At 37.1% G+C, this 18,703-nt stretch overlaps 1 protein-coding gene across 1 annotated transcript; it reads right to left on the bottom strand.

Moving 5' to 3' along the window:
- Positions 1-3,814: 3,814 nt before the first annotated feature.
- Positions 3,815-18,177, bottom strand: Vbp1 (VHL binding protein 1). Its single transcript, XM_059251246.1, has 6 exons — positions 18,047-18,177; positions 14,982-15,106; positions 13,679-13,745; positions 11,383-11,481; positions 7,483-7,621; positions 3,815-4,846 (listed from the first exon to the last, which is right to left on the bottom strand). The coding sequence occupies exons 1-6, from the start codon at positions 18,134-18,136 to the stop codon at positions 4,776-4,778; spliced, it is 591 nt and encodes a 196-aa protein (XP_059107229.1). The 5' UTR covers positions 18,137-18,177; the 3' UTR covers positions 3,815-4,775.
- Positions 18,178-18,703: the final 526 nt, after the last annotated feature.

Genomic DNA, 18,703 nt, shown 5'->3' with positions numbered 1-18,703 from the left:
TAGAAGACATTCTGTTAAGTGAAATAAGCTAATCACAGAAAGACAAGGACCACACAATCACTCTCAAATGGAATCTTAAAAGGTCCAACTCATAGAAACAGTAAAATGGTGATTACCAGAGGCTGGAGAGTATGGGAACTGAGATGCTGTTGGTTAAAGGTCACACAATTCTAATTAGGAAGAATAAATCTAAGAGCGCCATTGGATAATGTAGTAACAATACTTAATAACACTGTGTGTACCTGAAAATTGTTGAGAACATTTTAAATGTTATTACCTCTAATAAGAAAGTGGAAGCATAGGGCTAGTGAGATGGCTCAGTGGATAAGTGCCACACAAGTCTGATGACCTGAGCTTGGAACCCAAGAACCCATGTAAAACCCAAAGCTGGGCAGAGCAGCACATGTCTGTAATCCCAGTGTACCCCTACTGGGAGATGGGAGGTAAAAACAGAATTTCTGGAAGCTTGGAGGATCAGTTAGCCTGGCATAAGCAGTAATGAACAATAAGAGATCCTGTCTTAATGCAGGCAAGACTGACACCCAAATCTGACCTCCACATACACACCCACATTCACTCAACATGAAACAGACACATACTAACAAGAGAATGGGACAGTTATTAGTCAGCTTCTTACCATATGAAATAACTTGAGATGAGCTACATTATACAGGTTTTTCCCCCTTAGTTTTAGAGGCTGAAAGCTCAAATGGTATGATGCAGGCTTAGTAAGTCACTTCTATTTCACTTCACAATGCAAACAGCAACAGCAGGAGCAAACAAGTGGTTACTTCTCAAACCAATAGCAGAGATAGGTAGGTGGGACCAGACATATTTCTTTTAAAACAACCCCTTCCTAAGAAATATCTTCTGAGGACATGCTTCAAGTTCCTCAAGATCTTCTACTAGGTCTTACTTCACAAAGGTTCCCTGGCACGTTCCAACACTGCCATCTTGTAGGATCAAATCTTCAATCATAATAGAGACCTCATGGTAGAAACATTTAAAGCAAAGCTGTAATAAGCACTAAACCTTAATTTGGTGATTCCACAAAGCATACATTTTTTTCATTGGCTTTGTTTTGAGATCCAGCTGACAATGAATTCATGATTCTCTTGCCCCTACTTCCTGAAACTGGAATGATAAGGCATGCACAAAATATAGCTTTTTGTTCATTTGTCTGTAGCTCAGGCTGGACTTTTCCTGAGATTACAAGCAGGTACCACTACACCTGGCAGTAAATAAAAGTTTCACTCTTAAGCCATTTCTGAACTACTTCACTGAGAAATTATTTCCTGGCTAGACAGAGTGGAGAACATCTATTATAATTCCAACACTTGGAAAGTAGAGGCAAAGGATCAGAAGTTCAAGGTCATCCTCAGTTATATAGTAAGTTTGAAAGCCTGGGACTGTGAGACTCAGCCTAGGGAAAAAAATCATCACAAACAATAGAAAAGGGGGAGGGAGAGAGGAGCAGGAGAGGAGAGAAGAGAGGAAGGAAGAAAGGAAAAAAGGGAGAGAGGGAAGAAGGGCAGGGTGGGAGGCAGACAGTCCACCCTCAATTTAGTCCAGCCATGCAACAAAGTAGCTCTGAACTTTAGAAGGAAAATCAAGAGACTGTTTACTCATTGACCCTCTTGCTTTTCTCTATTTTTACTCTCTAGATTTCAGTTGTAATTTAGGGAATCCAAAATTATTCAGGCTAAGTTGGTTTATTTAAGAAACTAAAAATATCTAAAATATAGTTCCTATTTGATCACTGTCTACTTTTATCTAACTATCCTTGTGTCTTAGTCTATTTTGTACTACTATAACAAAAAATGGAGACTAGGTGCTTTATAAAGGATAGAGGTTTCTTTAGTTCATAGTTATGGATGTTTAAAGACATGGTGTCAACATCTCAGTTCTGTTAAGTGGTCCTTTGTATCACAACATGAGCTCAGGCTTGTGTTTTTATAATGTACTCTTATAAAACTCAACATAGTTTAGACATAACCCAAATGTCTAATAATAGAAATGAGGTTAGTGTAGTTCACTTAGAAGTACTGTGAAACTAATAAAATAATATTAAAGTATTAAGTTGGTCTGGTGGTTCATGCCTGTAATCTCAATTCTTGGTAGGTAGAAGGACCTGAAAATTTGAGAACATTGAGACTGTCTCAAAAAAAAAAAAGAGCATTATATAAGCAAATTCCATGTTAAATATGAATGTATTATAAACATACAATTACTTCGTTTTCTATAAATTTATGCATACAAGAAATAGAAGCTGGGCATAAGGACATTAATACGGAAGTGGGTGGACATGGTAGCATATACCTATAATCCTAGCTTTTAGGACATTGAGGCAGGAAGATCATGAGTCTGAGGTCAACTTGGGATACACAGTGAGTTTCAGTCCAGCTTTGGCTACATAGTGATGCCTAATCACAGAAGGGAGATAGGAAGGGAAGATAAAAGAAGGAGGTTGGTTGGTTAAGGACTGCAAGTGGAACTTAAGCATCTCCACTCCCACTATTTTTCAACATTTCTCAAATGTTAACAATCATTTTATGCCGGGCGGTGGTGGCGCACGCCTTTAATCCCAGCACTCGGGAGGCAGAGCCAGGTGGATCTCTGTGAGTTCGAGGCCAGCCTGGGCTACCAAGTGAGTTCCAGGAAAAGGCGCAAAGCTACACAGAGAAACCCTGTCTCGAAAAACCAAAAAAAAAAAAAAAAAAAAAAAAAAAAAAAAAAAAAAAACCCACAATCATTTTATAATGGAAAATAGTTAAACTGAAGTTTCATATCAAGTTTCATAGTCAATCTTCTGCCCACATATTCTCACTCAGTATATTGTGCTATTAAGACTGATGATATCACATTATATCTAGATGGTTATATTATTCTAAAAATGCATATCATTATGAAAGAAATGATTTTATAGAGGTAAGATTAAATACCTTTCATTTACTAGGGACTAACAGTGCTCATTTTCTTCTTCACATTCCTTACATCAACTACAAATTCATATTTAATCTTTCTAGATATTTAAAACAAAATAGATGTTTACAGAAGAGAAATATCATTCCTGTATTAAAAGGGACATCTTGTACCAATATACCTACTACAGTGTGGGAAAATAGTACTTACAAACTTCAAATTCTAAAATTTAAAAAATTTATAAATCAAGAAAGTTTGGGAAGAGCTGAGGGAAGGAAAAATCATGATCAAAATATATTATCAAAAAAATTTAATAAAAAAGTTTGGGCCGGACGGTGGTGGCGCATGCCTTTAATCCCAGCACTTGGGAGGCAGAGGCAGGTGGATCTCCGTGAGTTCGAGGCCAGCCTGGTCTACAGAGCAAGATCCAGGAAAGGCGCAAAGCTATACAGAGAAACCCTGTCTTGAAAAACCAAAAAACAAAAAAACCCCAAAAGTTTGGTATATTTCAAATTAAAATCTTATTTGTTTATCTGTATTCCTTCCAAGGGGATTTTCTGTTGTTTCTACAAATATAAAAAGCTCTTAAAATATACTAGTTAGGTACAAGTAAATGAACCTCTTAAAAATGTGAAGAGACTCATATTAACTTTAGATATCATCTGAACTGTTTTTCTCATGTTAAAACATAAGGTCTAATACCTCAATGTATTAGGATGAGTGTGGTAGGGGATGGGGTAGAGAAATGAGTACACCATGAGGGCTTTGCCCTTGCACTTCAATTGGACTTCCAGTCTCCAGACCCATACAATATAAATGCCCATTTTACCTGATTGCCAGAAACCTATATAGATTAAGACAAAGATTAACATAAAAAGGCATCAAGCAACAATTTGAATATCACTGCTTTAATAACATGAAATACAAGTACAAAACATCATACAAGTATACTTTTTCCTACATGGAGATGGAATAACATGCACGTGTTTTTACCAGAATCTGAATCACCAAGTACTTTTGCCACAGTACCAATGGCTTTCCAAAGATTTTTCATTCCTATGCAATTTTATCACAAATAAAAAAAGCTTACAACTCTTTCCAAGCAATGCAGATTTACATTTATGTTAATATTCCTGTTCAAGGTGCTTTGGAGAACTGTTACATAATATAAAATTACCTTAGCTTAAAGTTTTGAATGGGTAGTACTCTCACATTGATCAAGTCTCCCTTATACTGGCATTGCAAAGACACAGTGCACTTATTTGGGCTCAAAGTTTTATATATGTCAACAGCCCTCAAGCTGTGTAGGAAAGTAAATAATCATTTTCTAAAAAGGTTAGAGTATCATAAAAGCTACTGGTTAAGCAGAAATGCATGAAACCCCATTTATAGAACACAACAGCAACAAAGGATGATAATGTCCTACAAGTACTAAAGAAAAACAAGTTTACAAATATTAAACTGTCCTTCTTGCCTTTAAAAGGTTTACTACATCAAGTGAGAGTAAAATCAATCAATAAAGAAAAAATTGTGTAAACTGTGCTGGTGCCCAGCATTCAGCAGCCTCCATAGCATTCCTCACAGTTTTCGGCCATTTCAGTTAAGAGTTGTCATATAACAGATAAAATAAAACAAAAGCAGCATCACTTTGCAGGGGAAATATGAAAAAAATACTGTTAGCTTCATAAAATATCTGAAAGTAATTTTTGTTTTCATAAATAAATAAAATGGTGTTTTTAAAGTTTTAATTATTCCTGCTGCGGAAAAAAAAAAAAGTTACATCAATCTTTAAGGATAAACACTGGCTTATTTAACATGTATGGAAACCTGAACCACATTTTCAATTGCTGGTGTTATGCTTTGTTCTTGGTAGAATCATCTTTGTTTCTTCTTTTTACATCCCAATTATAAACCCTAGCCATATCTGCAACAATTGTCAAAGAAAATGCAAATATAATTCTAAAGATAACAAATGAAATTTCCATTTACTCATACAGTGAAACAGAGACAGAGAAGTCACACAAACAAAAATACTAGTGGCAACTACTGTTGACAGCCATGTTGCTATTCTATCAATTGCTAAGAAAATTCTGGAATTAACTTCTACAAAAATCAAGACTTCCAATCAATAATTGCTTAGCATATCTAGTCAACTTTGGTACTACACTTAATGACTATGTGCTAGATACTCCCAACAATTTTTGAGACATCAATTTACAGTATTGTCCAGGTTGTCCTGAAACTCATGGGCTCAAATCAGACTCCAACCCCAAACTCCCAAGTATCTAAAACTGTAGTGTACACACCACTGTGCCTAACTCATTTTTTTTCTATTATTTTCTTATCTGTCAAGTTTTAAAACTAATCCCTCATTCGCGAAATTTCAAAAATCTGACTCTATATCAAAATGTTAAAAATGAGTACAATTATCTAAAATTTTATCCCTTACATTTCTCTGGGTTTAACAGATCCTTTAGTTTACTAAGTATCTACTGTGTGAGTAGGTACTCTACAAAGCCTTGAATAAGCTAGGCAAAGTCCCTTTCCCTCATGGAGCTTAGATTCATTAATGTCTGTCTACTATTCTAACTTTTCCAGTTTATATAGTATTATATCAATGATAAATGGCACTTCTCTAAGTTTCTAAGATTAAACTTAGATGACTTTCTTTCATTACATCTCATTTTCTCTCACAATTAACAGCTTTTCTTTTCCACAAGGTCTAGCTCTCCTAGGTCCTCAGAATTTCATAGTTGAATCAAAGTATTTACATCACTAGCCACATGATGATCCTGGCACCAAACCTCAAAAAAAAATCTATCTTGCCTTACCCAAGAACTTACCTACTACATACTACATGTTGGGGGAGACTGCAACTCAGGGTTAAGGAAAGTACTATGTGCAAAGTACTATGTGCAAAGTGGGAGAAAAAAACCACTCTGATGGGATTAGAAAATGTTGAGGAATGTTTTGATGCTTAGACTGAAATATGAAGGATAAAGGAGTATCTCCAAATAAAAATCATTCCAGGTAGGAAGAATAGATGAAGGAAAGAACAAAAGGAAACACAAAAGGCCTGAAACATTTTAGGGGTGAGTAAAACAACTGGTTATTTGAAATCTGCACCATTCTAGAGAAGAAACTGTTAATGGAAGAAGTCATAGCATGTGATGACACTGGCTGAGGTATAAAATGAAACTAGTGGGAGACACTTGAGACTGCATATGTATATATTATACACAACAGCTAATAATTGAAATATCATAACTAGAGGACTAAAAGAAAGATGTGTGACTTGGTAAATTCATGCTGGAGATGTTGTAAAGAACATGCACGTCTGGAGCACCAAAACTAAGTAACATCATAATACAGAAAGCTTCATGGGGAAAAACACTTCCATACAGGCAAGAAAAACTGACATGACTGAATTCCTCCTGGTTGTTAGGAAATAAGTGTGAAGGACAACACCCAGGTGTTTTTCTTGAGTGAGTATGTCAGGAACAGGAAGAAGAGATAAAGCAGTGTCCCAGTTAGCTTTAGCTGTCATCTTGACACAGCCTAGAGTCATTGATCAGAACGGCCTGTGACATGTCTGTGTGGGATAGTCTAATCAAGAGGATCTAGCCTACTGTGGGTGGCACCATTCCAAGGCATTATAAGAAAGCTAATTGAACATGTGTGTTGGAGAGCCAACAAGCAGTGATCCTACATGATTTCTGCTTCAAATTTTTGCTCTGGCTTCCCTCAGTGATGAACTGTGACCTGGAAGTACACACCAAATAAATCCTTTCTTCCCCTAAGTTGCTTTTGGTCAGATTGTTTTATCACAGCAACAGAAAGGAAATGACAAGAGAGGAGAAAAGAACATGTTGCAAGCATTCCTTCCCCTCCAAATTTCCCCTATAAATTCTGTATTGCATCTCAAAATAGCTTAAATTTTACCTCCTAAAAAAGCATTCCCTGACTTAACTTCAGGGCACATCTATCATTCCCAAACTTTCAGTTACCTTGATGCTGAATACACGGAATTATTTACAATTGCTATGAAGTTATCATGACCTATTTTACATGTACAGTTTTAACAGGGAAAGACTTGGCACACTTTGCCCCTCCACTGATTTTCATGATTCATAGGGCTTAGCACACTTGGAGAAATTGCTAAGACTTTTTTAAGTCAGAGTCTTATCTAGTAGCCCAAGGTGGCTTCAAATTCATAATACTCTTGCCTCAAACTCTGAAGTGTTGGGTTTACAAACATAGACCACTGCACCTAACTTACTGAGGACTTTTAAATATTTGTGAAATTAAACTATTTGATTATAAAGTATAATAAAATATTTGAAAAAAACTTATTGACCAGTGTGAACCTGCTGTCCACATCTCTGCATTTCAAATTTATTAATTTATCTCTAAACTTTTTGATTCAAATAAGATAGTCATTATCTTATGCAATCTCCAACTTCACATTTATTTAGGAATAGTCATTCTTCCCATGAAAGCAATATAGGAATTTTTAAAAATCTTTCTCCTTCTTCCCTTTTTTATTTGTAAAAAGGATACTGACTTCAGTAGTAGTAAATTGATCTCGAAGAAAGTCAAGGTCTTCCTCAAGAGAATCCAGATTCTTTGTGGCAGTTGATAAGTTCTTTTCCAACAATGCCTGAGCTTCATCAATATCATATTCAAGCATTACATTAGCCTGAAGAGAAAAAGTCATGACAATTACTTAACAATCTCCACATTAGAGCAAGTGTTTGCAAACTGCAGCCCTTGGACCAAACCAGTCCATTGTCTTATGCTTTGCATGAAAAATAGAAAATATTACTATTTGACCCTTTACAGAAAACTTGCTGACCCCTGAGTTACAGGTATGTAGAAAATGAAGTTTCAATACACAAAATCACAACACACATTATGAAATGAAATGGGCAAAAAAAGGTAGAACAGTATGTGTTACCATTTCTGTAAAAAGGCAGATGGATATGGTCTTTACCTATGTATGTATAAAATTTTTCTTGAAGGATACCAAGAAATAGACTGTTGATTACTTTAAAGGCAGGTACACTGTGCTAATGAGAAGTAGGCTTTTCACAGGAGGTCTTTGCTATATATTTAATGTTTGTCTCCCAGAATGAAAAGTACCAAATTCATATACTAGTAGAATTTAGAGATGGGGTCTTTGGGAAGCAATCAAATTTAGATGACATCATGAGGAAGGAACATTCATAATGGCATTAGTAAGCTAGTATACCTTACTGCTTTACCATATGATCTCTTCTACCAAAATATGATACAGCCTGTGGCCCTCACCAGATGCTGGCACCATCCTCTTGGACTTCCCAGTTTCCAGATGCATCAAATAGACCTAATTCTGTATAAATTACCCAGTCTGTGATAACTGAGTTATAGCAAGAGAAAATAACTAAGATAGTGCTTTTGTACCTTTTAAATTGCATGTAAATATGTTATCTGTTAAACAAGTATTAAAGCTTAGCATAGAAACTCATAGTTATAATCCTGGAATGCAGGAAGCTAAGGAAGGAAGATTCCAAGTACAAGGCCAACCTGTGCTATAATAATAAGAGTTTGTCTCAGGAAAAAAAAAATTCACACCTATAATTCTAGTACTCAGGAGGCAGAGGCAAAAAGTTCAGGAGTTCATGGTTATTCTCAGCTACATAGTTTGTTGCAAGCCTGGGATACATAACAATCAGTTAAAAAACAAAAACAAAGAAGCAAAAAGCCGTAGGCAGAAGTTTCCCTCCTACCTGCTTGTTCCCAAATATTCAGCAGCCACTTACCAAACAATTGATTCAGAGGCTTAATATTACTTATAAATGCTCAGCCATTAGCTCAGGCTTATTACTAACTAGCTCTTACTCTTGAATTAACCCATAATTCTTATCTATGTTTAGCCATGTGCTTAGCACCTTTTCTCAGTGAGGCATTCTCACCTTGCTTCCTCTGCATCTGGCTGGCAATTCCTGACTACGCTCTTCCTCTTCCTAGCATTCTTAGTTTGGTTGCCCCACCTATACTTCCTGCCTGGCTACTGGCCAATCAGCATTTTATTAAACCAATTCAAGTGACAAATCTTTACAGTGTACAAGAGCATTATCCCAAAACAAAAAGCATTAACCCAGCACTTGAGACTCTGAGGCAGGAAGAATAGGAAGCCAAGGTTATCCTGGGCCACATAGGAAGACCTTGTCTTAAAAAACCAACCAAACAAACAAACAACAACAACAACAAGAAAAATACTGGGACTCGAGATGTAGTTCATTGGTAGAACACTTGCCTAGCTTACGCAAGGCTCTGTATTCTGTAAAAAGATGGGTAGCTGTAATATACTTATTGAACCTCAAATAACTAAAAAACAGTAAAACAAACAAAAAATCCACAAAACTATCATGAATAGCTGGATGTAATGATTCACGTCTTTAATATCATCATTTTGGAGGAAGAGGACGGAGGATCTCTATGAATTTGAGGTCAGCCTGGTCTACACAGCAAGTTCTAGGAAAGCCAGGGCTACATAGAAAGACCCTTTATCAAAAAACAAAGACAGAAAGGAAGCAAGCAAGCAAACAAGCAAACATTAATAACCAGGACACATACATAACTCAAGAACACTGAAAATATAAGTTGGCACAAAAATGTATTCACAATAGCCGAAAAGGAGAGATAAACCAAATATCTATTAGTTGATAATGAATAGACAAAATGTGGTTTATATACACACAACAGGGTATTTTGGACTATGAAGGAATGAAGTTGATACACAGAGAAAGGAAGTAAATTAGTAGTTGCTACTGTTTCTCAGCACCTGGTAAAGGTCAAGTGCAATAGATGCCAGAAGAAAGGAAGTAGCAAAAGGAATGTAGAATAAATGTTAATAGAAATGGGTTCAATCATAGTAAAACTATTTAAGCATGTCTCTTTTGAGACATTGAGAACCATTATCTTGGAGATACTGTCCTTTCCTTAAGCATCTTCTCTCTCCAAACACTCCCACTTAGATTTGAAGCATCTCTTATAAATAATTCATAAACTCTAACTTTGCTTCATGCAGACTTATCCCTGAAGTTATTATAGGCATCATAGTCAAAGATCCACTTTTATATAGTAGCAGTCCCTAAAGGGGAAGAAAGATCCTCAGGCTACTAGCAGCAGTGCTACAATGTATTTCCCTACCACCACCGACACTAGGACTGAAGGGTTTACTGAGGAATGTAGCACAATGGTATCTTGGAATATCTTGCACTGAAATGTGAATGACAGTTGTATACACACCTCTTCTCTACTGTACATTCCAGGACATCACATCAGGAATGATCTGAGCATTATATCATAGAAATCAGCAAATGTTACAAATAAAGGCCTTTCTTCCCTAACTGTTCATCACTTTGTCCCTAAATTGATTGCCACTTGCCAGCATACCAATGAATGTAAATATACTTTGAAAATAGGAAAGAGAAATTTGATTACATTCAAACTACTGTTAATTCCCTGGGGACTCTGTCTCTTAGTGCAGGCCTAGGGTCTCCCTAGTTCTTTGCCACCACCCCCTTTAGCTTTTCCTTCTAGGCCACATCCATTTCTTTCTTTCTTTCTCGTTTTTTTTTTTTTTTTTTGGTTTTTCAAGACAGGGTTTCTCTGTGTAGCTTTGTACCTTTCCTAGAACTCACTCTGTAGCCCAGGCTGGCCTCAAACTCACAGAGATACTCCTGCCTCTGCCTCCCGAGTGCTGGGATTAAAGGCGTGCACCAACACCGCCCAGCTTACCACCTCCATTTCTTTGTGAGACTCACTGACCACTGACTTCCAAGTCTTCCATGTCTTGCCTTTTTTATGTGAGTTCTGGGTATTGAATTCAGGTTTTCATGCTTGTAAAGCAAGTACTTTACCAAAGGAGCCATACCCGCTCCCTACTCTCTTCCTTCTGTTGCATTTTGAAAAGGCAAAAGACATCAACTGGAGAAGTAGTTGGGCATGGTGGCATGCCTGCAATCTCAGTAGTTGGTAAGCAAAGGCAGGAGGATTATGAGTCGAAAGACAGTCTGAGCTACATATGAGATCTTGTCTTTAAAAAAAAAAAAAAACAAAGGGCTGAGGAATGTGGATCCATGGTAGAGTACTTTCCCAGCATACTCAAAACCCCAAGTTTACCCACACACACACACACACACACACACACACACACACACACACACAGAGAACAAGAAGAGTAGGTTTGATCAATTTTGTCTTGACTGGAAAAAACTTTAAATGTGTGCAATCTTTTAAAAAGACAACCCTAATTCCAGTCAGTTTTTAATAAGGACTATTTGAACTCTACACCTTCATTCTTTCTAAAATCAAAGGGAGATAAAGACATTACATATTAAGAAAAAAATAGTTTTGTTGGTCAGAAAACATTATTTTACAAATATAGTAGCTGTGGCTATAACATTTACTTACCCCCAACCACAGGCACACTTTATCAGTAGGGGGAACCGAAGCTTTGCAGTACAGGTTATCTGCCAGTAAGAATCTGGTCTCCATTGAATTGGTGGACTCCTTTAAAAAAATGACAGTACCACAAACAGGCCAGGTTGATATCAAGGTTATAAAGGAGGGAATCGCAAGACATTTAAAACAGTACCATCATGAAGACTTACTTAGTTGTTAAAAAAAAAAAAAAAACAACGAATGGCTATAATATAATGAATGGCTAAAATGACTTGACATGGATTCTGATTCAGCTACTTGCTAGCTGTATAAATTTGGCATGTCACTATTTATCTATGTTTCAAGTTCCTCATCCATAAAATAAGGACAACAAAAATCCCTGCAGCTATGAAGGTTATGGTAAACCTCCAAGAAACACATCTTAGTTTTAAAATTAGGCAAGGCCTTAGAGTAAAAAGATGAACAAAAGTACTCCAATCAAGTGGGATCCAGAAGCAAGCGTCACTATCCTAATATCTGACAAAATAGACTTCAAATTAAAATTAATCAGAAGAGATAAAGAAGACACATCACTCTAATCAAGGGAATAGTTAACCAAGAAGATATTACTATCCTAAACATATGTGCACCACTCTAGGGTGCCCAATTTCACTTTTAAAAAAAATCTACTACTGGATTTAAAGATACAGATTAACATCAATCTATTAATAGTAGGTGATCACAATACCCCACTTTCTCCAATAGACAGGTCATCTGGCCAAAAAACAAACAACAAAAAAAAGCAGCAACATCAGAATTAACTGACATCATATATCAAACGGACCTAAGAGATATCTACAGAATGTTCTACCCAAAGACCAAAGAATATACATTCTACTTAGCAGCATATGGAAGCTTTTCTAAAACAGACCACATCTCTGAGACACATTGAAAACAGTTCCATGAGGAACATTTACAGCTCTAAGTGCCTACATTAAAAAAGGGAACTCATGAAAGTTGGATCAATGGCTGTGGAGCCTACATGGGACTGGACTAGGCCCTTTGCATGGTAAGACAGTTGTGTAGCTTGATCTGCTTGGGAGGCCCCCTGGCAGTAGGATCAGAATCCATCTCTGGTGCATGACTGGGCTTTGTGGAGCCCACTACCTATGATGGGACACCTCATGCAGCCTTGAGGCAGGGGGAAGGGCTTGGACTTACCTCTACTGAATGTGCCTCCACATGGGAGACCTTGCCTTCTTGTGGGAGGGAGTGGGGGATGGGTTGGGAGAGGAGGCTGGGGGGGACGGGATGAGGGAAGAGGGGAATCTTTGATTGGTGTGTAAAATGAATGAAAAAATTTTCTTAATAAAAAAAAAATCAGAAAGAGCACAAATAAATGGCTTAATGATGCAACTTAAAAAGTTGGGAAAAGAACAAACCAAATTCAAACCCAACCAACATCAAAAAAATAATAAAAATCAGAGCAGAAATCAACTACATAGAAACAAAGAAAACAATATTTTTAAAAAAAAAAAAATCAACAAATCTAAGATCTGGTTCTTTGAGAAGATAACCATAACTTAGATACCCTTGGCCCAATTAAACAAAAGAGGGATCCAAAATACAGAATCAGAAATGAACAGGGAAACATAACAACAGACACCAAAGAAATGTAGAATATTATAAGGGAATATTTTAAAAACCTGTACTCCATTAAGCTGGAAAACCTAAAAGAAATGGATGAATAGATTCAGCCAAACCATGAAAATTAAACCAAAAAGTCAATAACCTAAATAGAACCCTAAGAAATGAAGGGATGAAATAAAATCCTTCCAGCAAAAAAAGAAGTCCAGGACCAGATGGATTCAAAGAAGACTTATATGAGACATTCAAAGCAAAGAGCTACAGCCAATCCTTCTTAAATTATTCAAAGCAAAACAGAAACAGAAGGATCACTCCCAAAGTCCTTCTATGAAGCAAATATGCCAGCATCACACCCATAAAAATAAATAAATAAAAGCACCCTTAAATTTTGCTACCTCAGAATAAGACATTTTAAAAATACCTAACATCATTTCTAATTAAAATTTTACACACAAAAGTAATTTAAGTGAGGAGCATAAAATTAAACTTGATTTTAGGGGAAGGCTACAAAGCCATCTTTTTGACATAAGTATACTATTTTTAATGTTACTGCATATGCTAAAGAAGGTAGGGTGAATCCTACTGCACAAATGAAGTACTAGTAACCAAAGAGTCAAGGAAATCAGGCCTCTGTCAAAGAATTCTGATTTACTTATACGTGCAAAGAAAATACACTTACTTTTTTCTTCTGCATGTATTTTAGAATTTCCAAAGTCTGTTTAATTTCAGGAATCTGACCTTTCAGCCTGTGAGGAGGGATAAAAAGGTTAACATAGTATTTTACAGGCAAAAATAAACATCAGGACCATCTTACTACCCTTGCAATTTTCAACTGATATGTCCTTTAAAGACTATTTACAAATATAAAATAGTTAAGATACTTTATAAATTTTATTTAAATATTTTAGATATAAGAGAAAATATTTATGATAAATATTACAAAACAAAGTATATTTATAAACTATATAGAGAACTGTAGCTAGAAGTTTCTCCGGTCCTGCCTGGGCCCTGCAGTCCTGTGGCCTGCTTACAAAATAATCACAGAGGCTGACAGCCCGCTGTCCAGGGAGCAGCATGTAATGGCACACAGGTAAAGCCACGGAACATGTGGCAATATATAGATTAACAGAAATGGGCTGAGTTTAAGTGTAAGAGCTAGTCAGTGGTAAGCCTGAGCTAATGGCTGAGCAGTTTTAATTAATATGAAGCCTCTGTGTGATTATTTTATAAGCAGACCACAGGACTTAGCCTAACAACCTAAGTTCAATTCCTAAAACTCACAGGAAAACAGGATGCAGTGGCTGACATCTGTAATCTAAGGATGGCAAAATGAGAACTGCCCAGGAGACAGGGGAACTGCCCAGAAGCTCACACATCAGCTAGCCTGGAGTATACAAAGTGGCAGAAATAGCAAGAGACCCTGCCTCAACAAGGTGGCAGAAGAGAACTGACTCCAGAAAGTTGTTCTCTGACCTCCACAAATGCACTATGGCACATGAGAACCTATGCTTGCACAATGGCATGTATGAACCCGAACACATACATGTGCACACACAACTGAAAAAAATAAAAATGGAAATACTACCCGATTCAGCTATATTATTCCTAAGTACATACCCAAAAGGAAAGAAAGTAACCATACAAAAGTTGTGTGCATACTAATATTCACTATGGCACTATTCATAATAACCAAGACTAACAGATGAATGGATACACAGGTATGTGTGCATGGCACATGCATTTATGTGGAAATGGAACATTACACAACCATTAGTAAGAATGAAAATATGTCATTTGCAACATCATTAACAGAATTATATAGGTCATCATGTTAAGCAAAATATACCAGACTAAAGTAAAAGGAAAAATTTTAAGCACAATATTTGCATGTATGGGTATATCAGAATAAAATTCATTAGCTTGTACAACTTATATAATTAATAATTATAATAGTTTTTAAATGTAGAAATTGTTTTGATTACCTCCTTTTTTTTTGAGCAAGGTTGAGTTCCATAAACTTATACTTCTGATATTGTTCATCCAGCTTCTTTAACACTGTATCTGCAGTCTCATTCCCAGGCTGCTTCATGAAAGAATCTACATCCTCCTTTAGTATGTAAAATAATATATTATAAAATTTTAAATTCATATCACAAATCTGATTTTCACTTTGTTTATAAAATGAAAAAGAACAAGTTTTTTTTCTTCAAAGGCTTGTTTTATTTAATTTTTTGAAAATTTTTTCATAAAATATATTCTGATCAATTTCCCCTCCCCCAACTCCCCGAAGATCCTCCCACCTCCCCAACTCCATACCTTTTCTCTCTCTCGCTTTAAAATACAGGCAAATATAAAAAAAAAAGCATAATTTTAAAAACAGAAAAAATACAAGGAACACAAAAAAATCCATAAACACAAAATCTGAAATAACATCCAAGCAAAAGGCCAGTAAGAGAAAAAAAATGCTCAAACAAAGCAATACAAGACAAGTCTACAAAAATATCATTGAATTCATTTTATGTTGGCCACCTACTGCCAGGCATGGAGCCTACCCTTAAGTGTGTCTAATAAACCCAGTGAGACTCCATTAGCAAGAACTAATTTTTCTAAAGACATGTTTTTAATTAAAAACGTAATTATGAAACGTTAAAGACAGGTACAGCTGGAGCTCAGTGGTATACCACTTGCCTACCAGACATGAAGCCCTATGTCATCCCCAGTATTGCCAGAAGAAAAGTTATAGATAAGCTAGACATGATGGTACAGGCCTATAATCCCAGAACTCAGGAAGTAGAGGCACAAAGGTACTAAATTCAAGGACAGCCTCAGACATACAACAAATTTGGGTTAGCTTGGGCTACATAATGCCTGTCTCAAAAGAAGACAAAAATAAGTAAAAGAAAGACCATTTGGGGCAGTTTACATATATTATATAGCTAACTTATTCTTCTCTTTTTAATTCTGATTTATATATAGGTTGAGATATATGACCTTGCCTGTTTTATACATTTCTCCTGTGGCCCTAGTAGTAAATATGAAAATCACTAGCAATGAAACACACTGCCTATTCATGTGCCCTAGTCGCTAAAGAAGTGAGCAAACTGTGTGTCAAATTTGTCATTTTTTCTTACTGCTTTAATTCAATTGAACATGTTTTACTTTTCATAATAACTCTGTAAACATTGTCATCCCTATATACTCAAGGCTAAGCAGTAAATGGGAAGCTGGGGCAGGATTCAAATACTCTCTAATGTAGAATTTCATGTTGTTAAAATATCATACCACTACCATTAATTTTGGAACATCAAAATAATTATGTATAGATTGGGCTGCTTATTATATCTTATTGGTATATTTAACCATATTTAACTTTTTAAATTTTACTTAACCATAAAATTTTAGAACCAGGTGTCACCGTGTCTATCTTTAATCTCAACTCTTGGAAAGTATGACAGGAGAGTTGCTATGAGTTTGAGGCCAGCATAGTCCACACAGTGAGTTCTAGGCCAACCTGGACTACAGTGTGGGGCTCTGTCTCAAAAAATAAATAAAGTATATTTTAGGATAAGACTATACAACCCTCAGATAAGGTTTGTATTCATTAATTCAACTTCTAAAGTTACCTCTGATTACTGTTATATTTAAGACACATGGGAATGTGTGTGTGTGTACACAATCTTATGTATAAGGCATTGTGGTAGGATTAGGAGAAATAGCACAAAAGAACTACCTCACTTCTAAGTAACAGAGCATGACCAAAGAGGTTCTGAAGCCCACCTGTCTACTCAAATGCAAAATCTGGGTACCTCATTTATATCCTGTGTGATCTGGGACAAATTATTCAGGGACTCTGTTTCTTGGTTTCTTCACCTACATCTACAAAACTCAACTCACTTCTAAATTTTGCAAAATCTCTTTAATTTCTGAACCTCAGAAAATATTCATGTAAAAATCACTTGAAAGATTTTGTTTTGTTTGTTTTTCGAGACAAGGTTTCTTCGTATCTGTCCTGTATCTCACTCTGCAGAGCAGGCTGGTCTCAAACTCAGAGATCTGCCTGGCTCTGCCTCCCCAGTGCTGGGATTAAAGGCGTGTACTACCGCCGCCCAGTGAAAGATATTTTTAAAAGCACAGCACACTGAGAATACCCAAAACAATTATTACACCAGCAAATTAAAATATACAATATAAAATGTGATTTAAGTAAAAAACAAACAAACAAACAAAATGGGTCTTTTGAAGAATGTCAGACATAAAACAGAGTATATACTTTAGGTGCAAACCAAAAGGTCAAGGAAAATTCCACTAAAATTTTATAGCAGTGCTTCACAAATAAATGAGAAAATATATACAACTTCTACCTTCTCTTTGAATTTGTGTTGGTCTCCCTGTTATGTGAAACCTTCCAATTGCATTCCCCACAATTCTCACAACTGCATACAATTTGTTTTCTACCCAAACGGCTTGAATGGTATAAGTAAAACCAAACGGTTTCAGACACTTAATCACAGCCGGTTACCCACTGCATAAGGTTTCAATTCCTAAAAGCAAGACACACGAGAACTTCACATTCGTGCTAACTTTCTCCGCAGTCTGGTTCCATTCCCAAGGAAACGGCCCACGACCCTGCTCAAACTGACTAGGTGCCACTTAGCTGTCCTGACTACTCACTGTACTAAGTGTCCTCCTGCATCATAGTTGTCTTGTGCTCCTCAATAACCCGCCTTATGTTTTTTTTCAACAGTAGATGACAACTGGCAAGAAGTGGACAGTACCAAAGGACGCCCGCCTAGCATCCGGGTCCTACTCCGCAGTGCTCCTCCCCGCTCCCTCTTCTGGGCCCTGGTAGGGTTACCACTCTTCCAAGCCATCCATCCCCTCACAGGGTCTGAAAAATCAAGATGCGCGGGTTGGGACAACAGGCCGGGCATTACTTTCCGGGACCTTTTAGCTCAGTCTCCCTCCTCCCCCCAAACACCAGGCCTCTGTGGTGATTGGGAAGCAACCTTCAACTGAGAGCAAGACGCCAAGGAACAGGGTCTCTTACCACAAACACCGCTTCAGGAATCCCTAGGTGGAGCCGCCGCCCGTTTCCAGCAGCAGCTTCTAAGCCACATCCGTCCTTAGCCGCGGCCATCTTAAGAAAGCCCAAACGCAAATAACTGCCTTCTGAGGCGGCGTCCGTTGGCGTCCGTGATTGGATCGTTTGCACCTGCAGGACCGCCTCTCTTCCTATGAGTCTGCGTATTCATTGGTGCTTATGTCTAGGTGGTGATTGGCTATACGCATATGAGTGACAAGTTTAGAAAGGATGTGGCGGAAAAGCCGGAACTGTTGGAGGACCAATTCCGACTCCTGGGAAAAGGAATGTCAGAGATTTAGGGAATGGGCAAGGCTAAAGCCCTGGGAATCCAGACCATGCCAGACCGCACTTCCTACCTACACCTCAAAATGGAGCGCAGTCTCCAGAGTGGCTTCCGGGGCGATCCCAATTCCCTTTCGAAGACGATGGACATGATTCTGAGTATATCCCCTAGACTCATTAAAAAATACCCCACATTTTACACCAGTCTTCCTCAAAAGACACCTTCATTGAGAATCTCATCACCCTCTGGGTCAAAAGCTTTCAAATGCTTATAATTTACGTGCAAAATCCCAAAAGCTGTGATTAATTTCATAGATCCAAGGACTACACCCAGCGTTG

Source organism: Peromyscus eremicus, chromosome X (genome assembly GCF_949786415.1).
Source record: "Peromyscus eremicus chromosome X, PerEre_H2_v1, whole genome shotgun sequence".
NCBI classification, from domain to species: domain Eukaryota; kingdom Metazoa; phylum Chordata; class Mammalia; order Rodentia; family Cricetidae; genus Peromyscus; species Peromyscus eremicus.
Note: the sequence above shows the minus strand (reverse complement) of the source record. Positions and strands in the feature narration are given on the sequence as shown.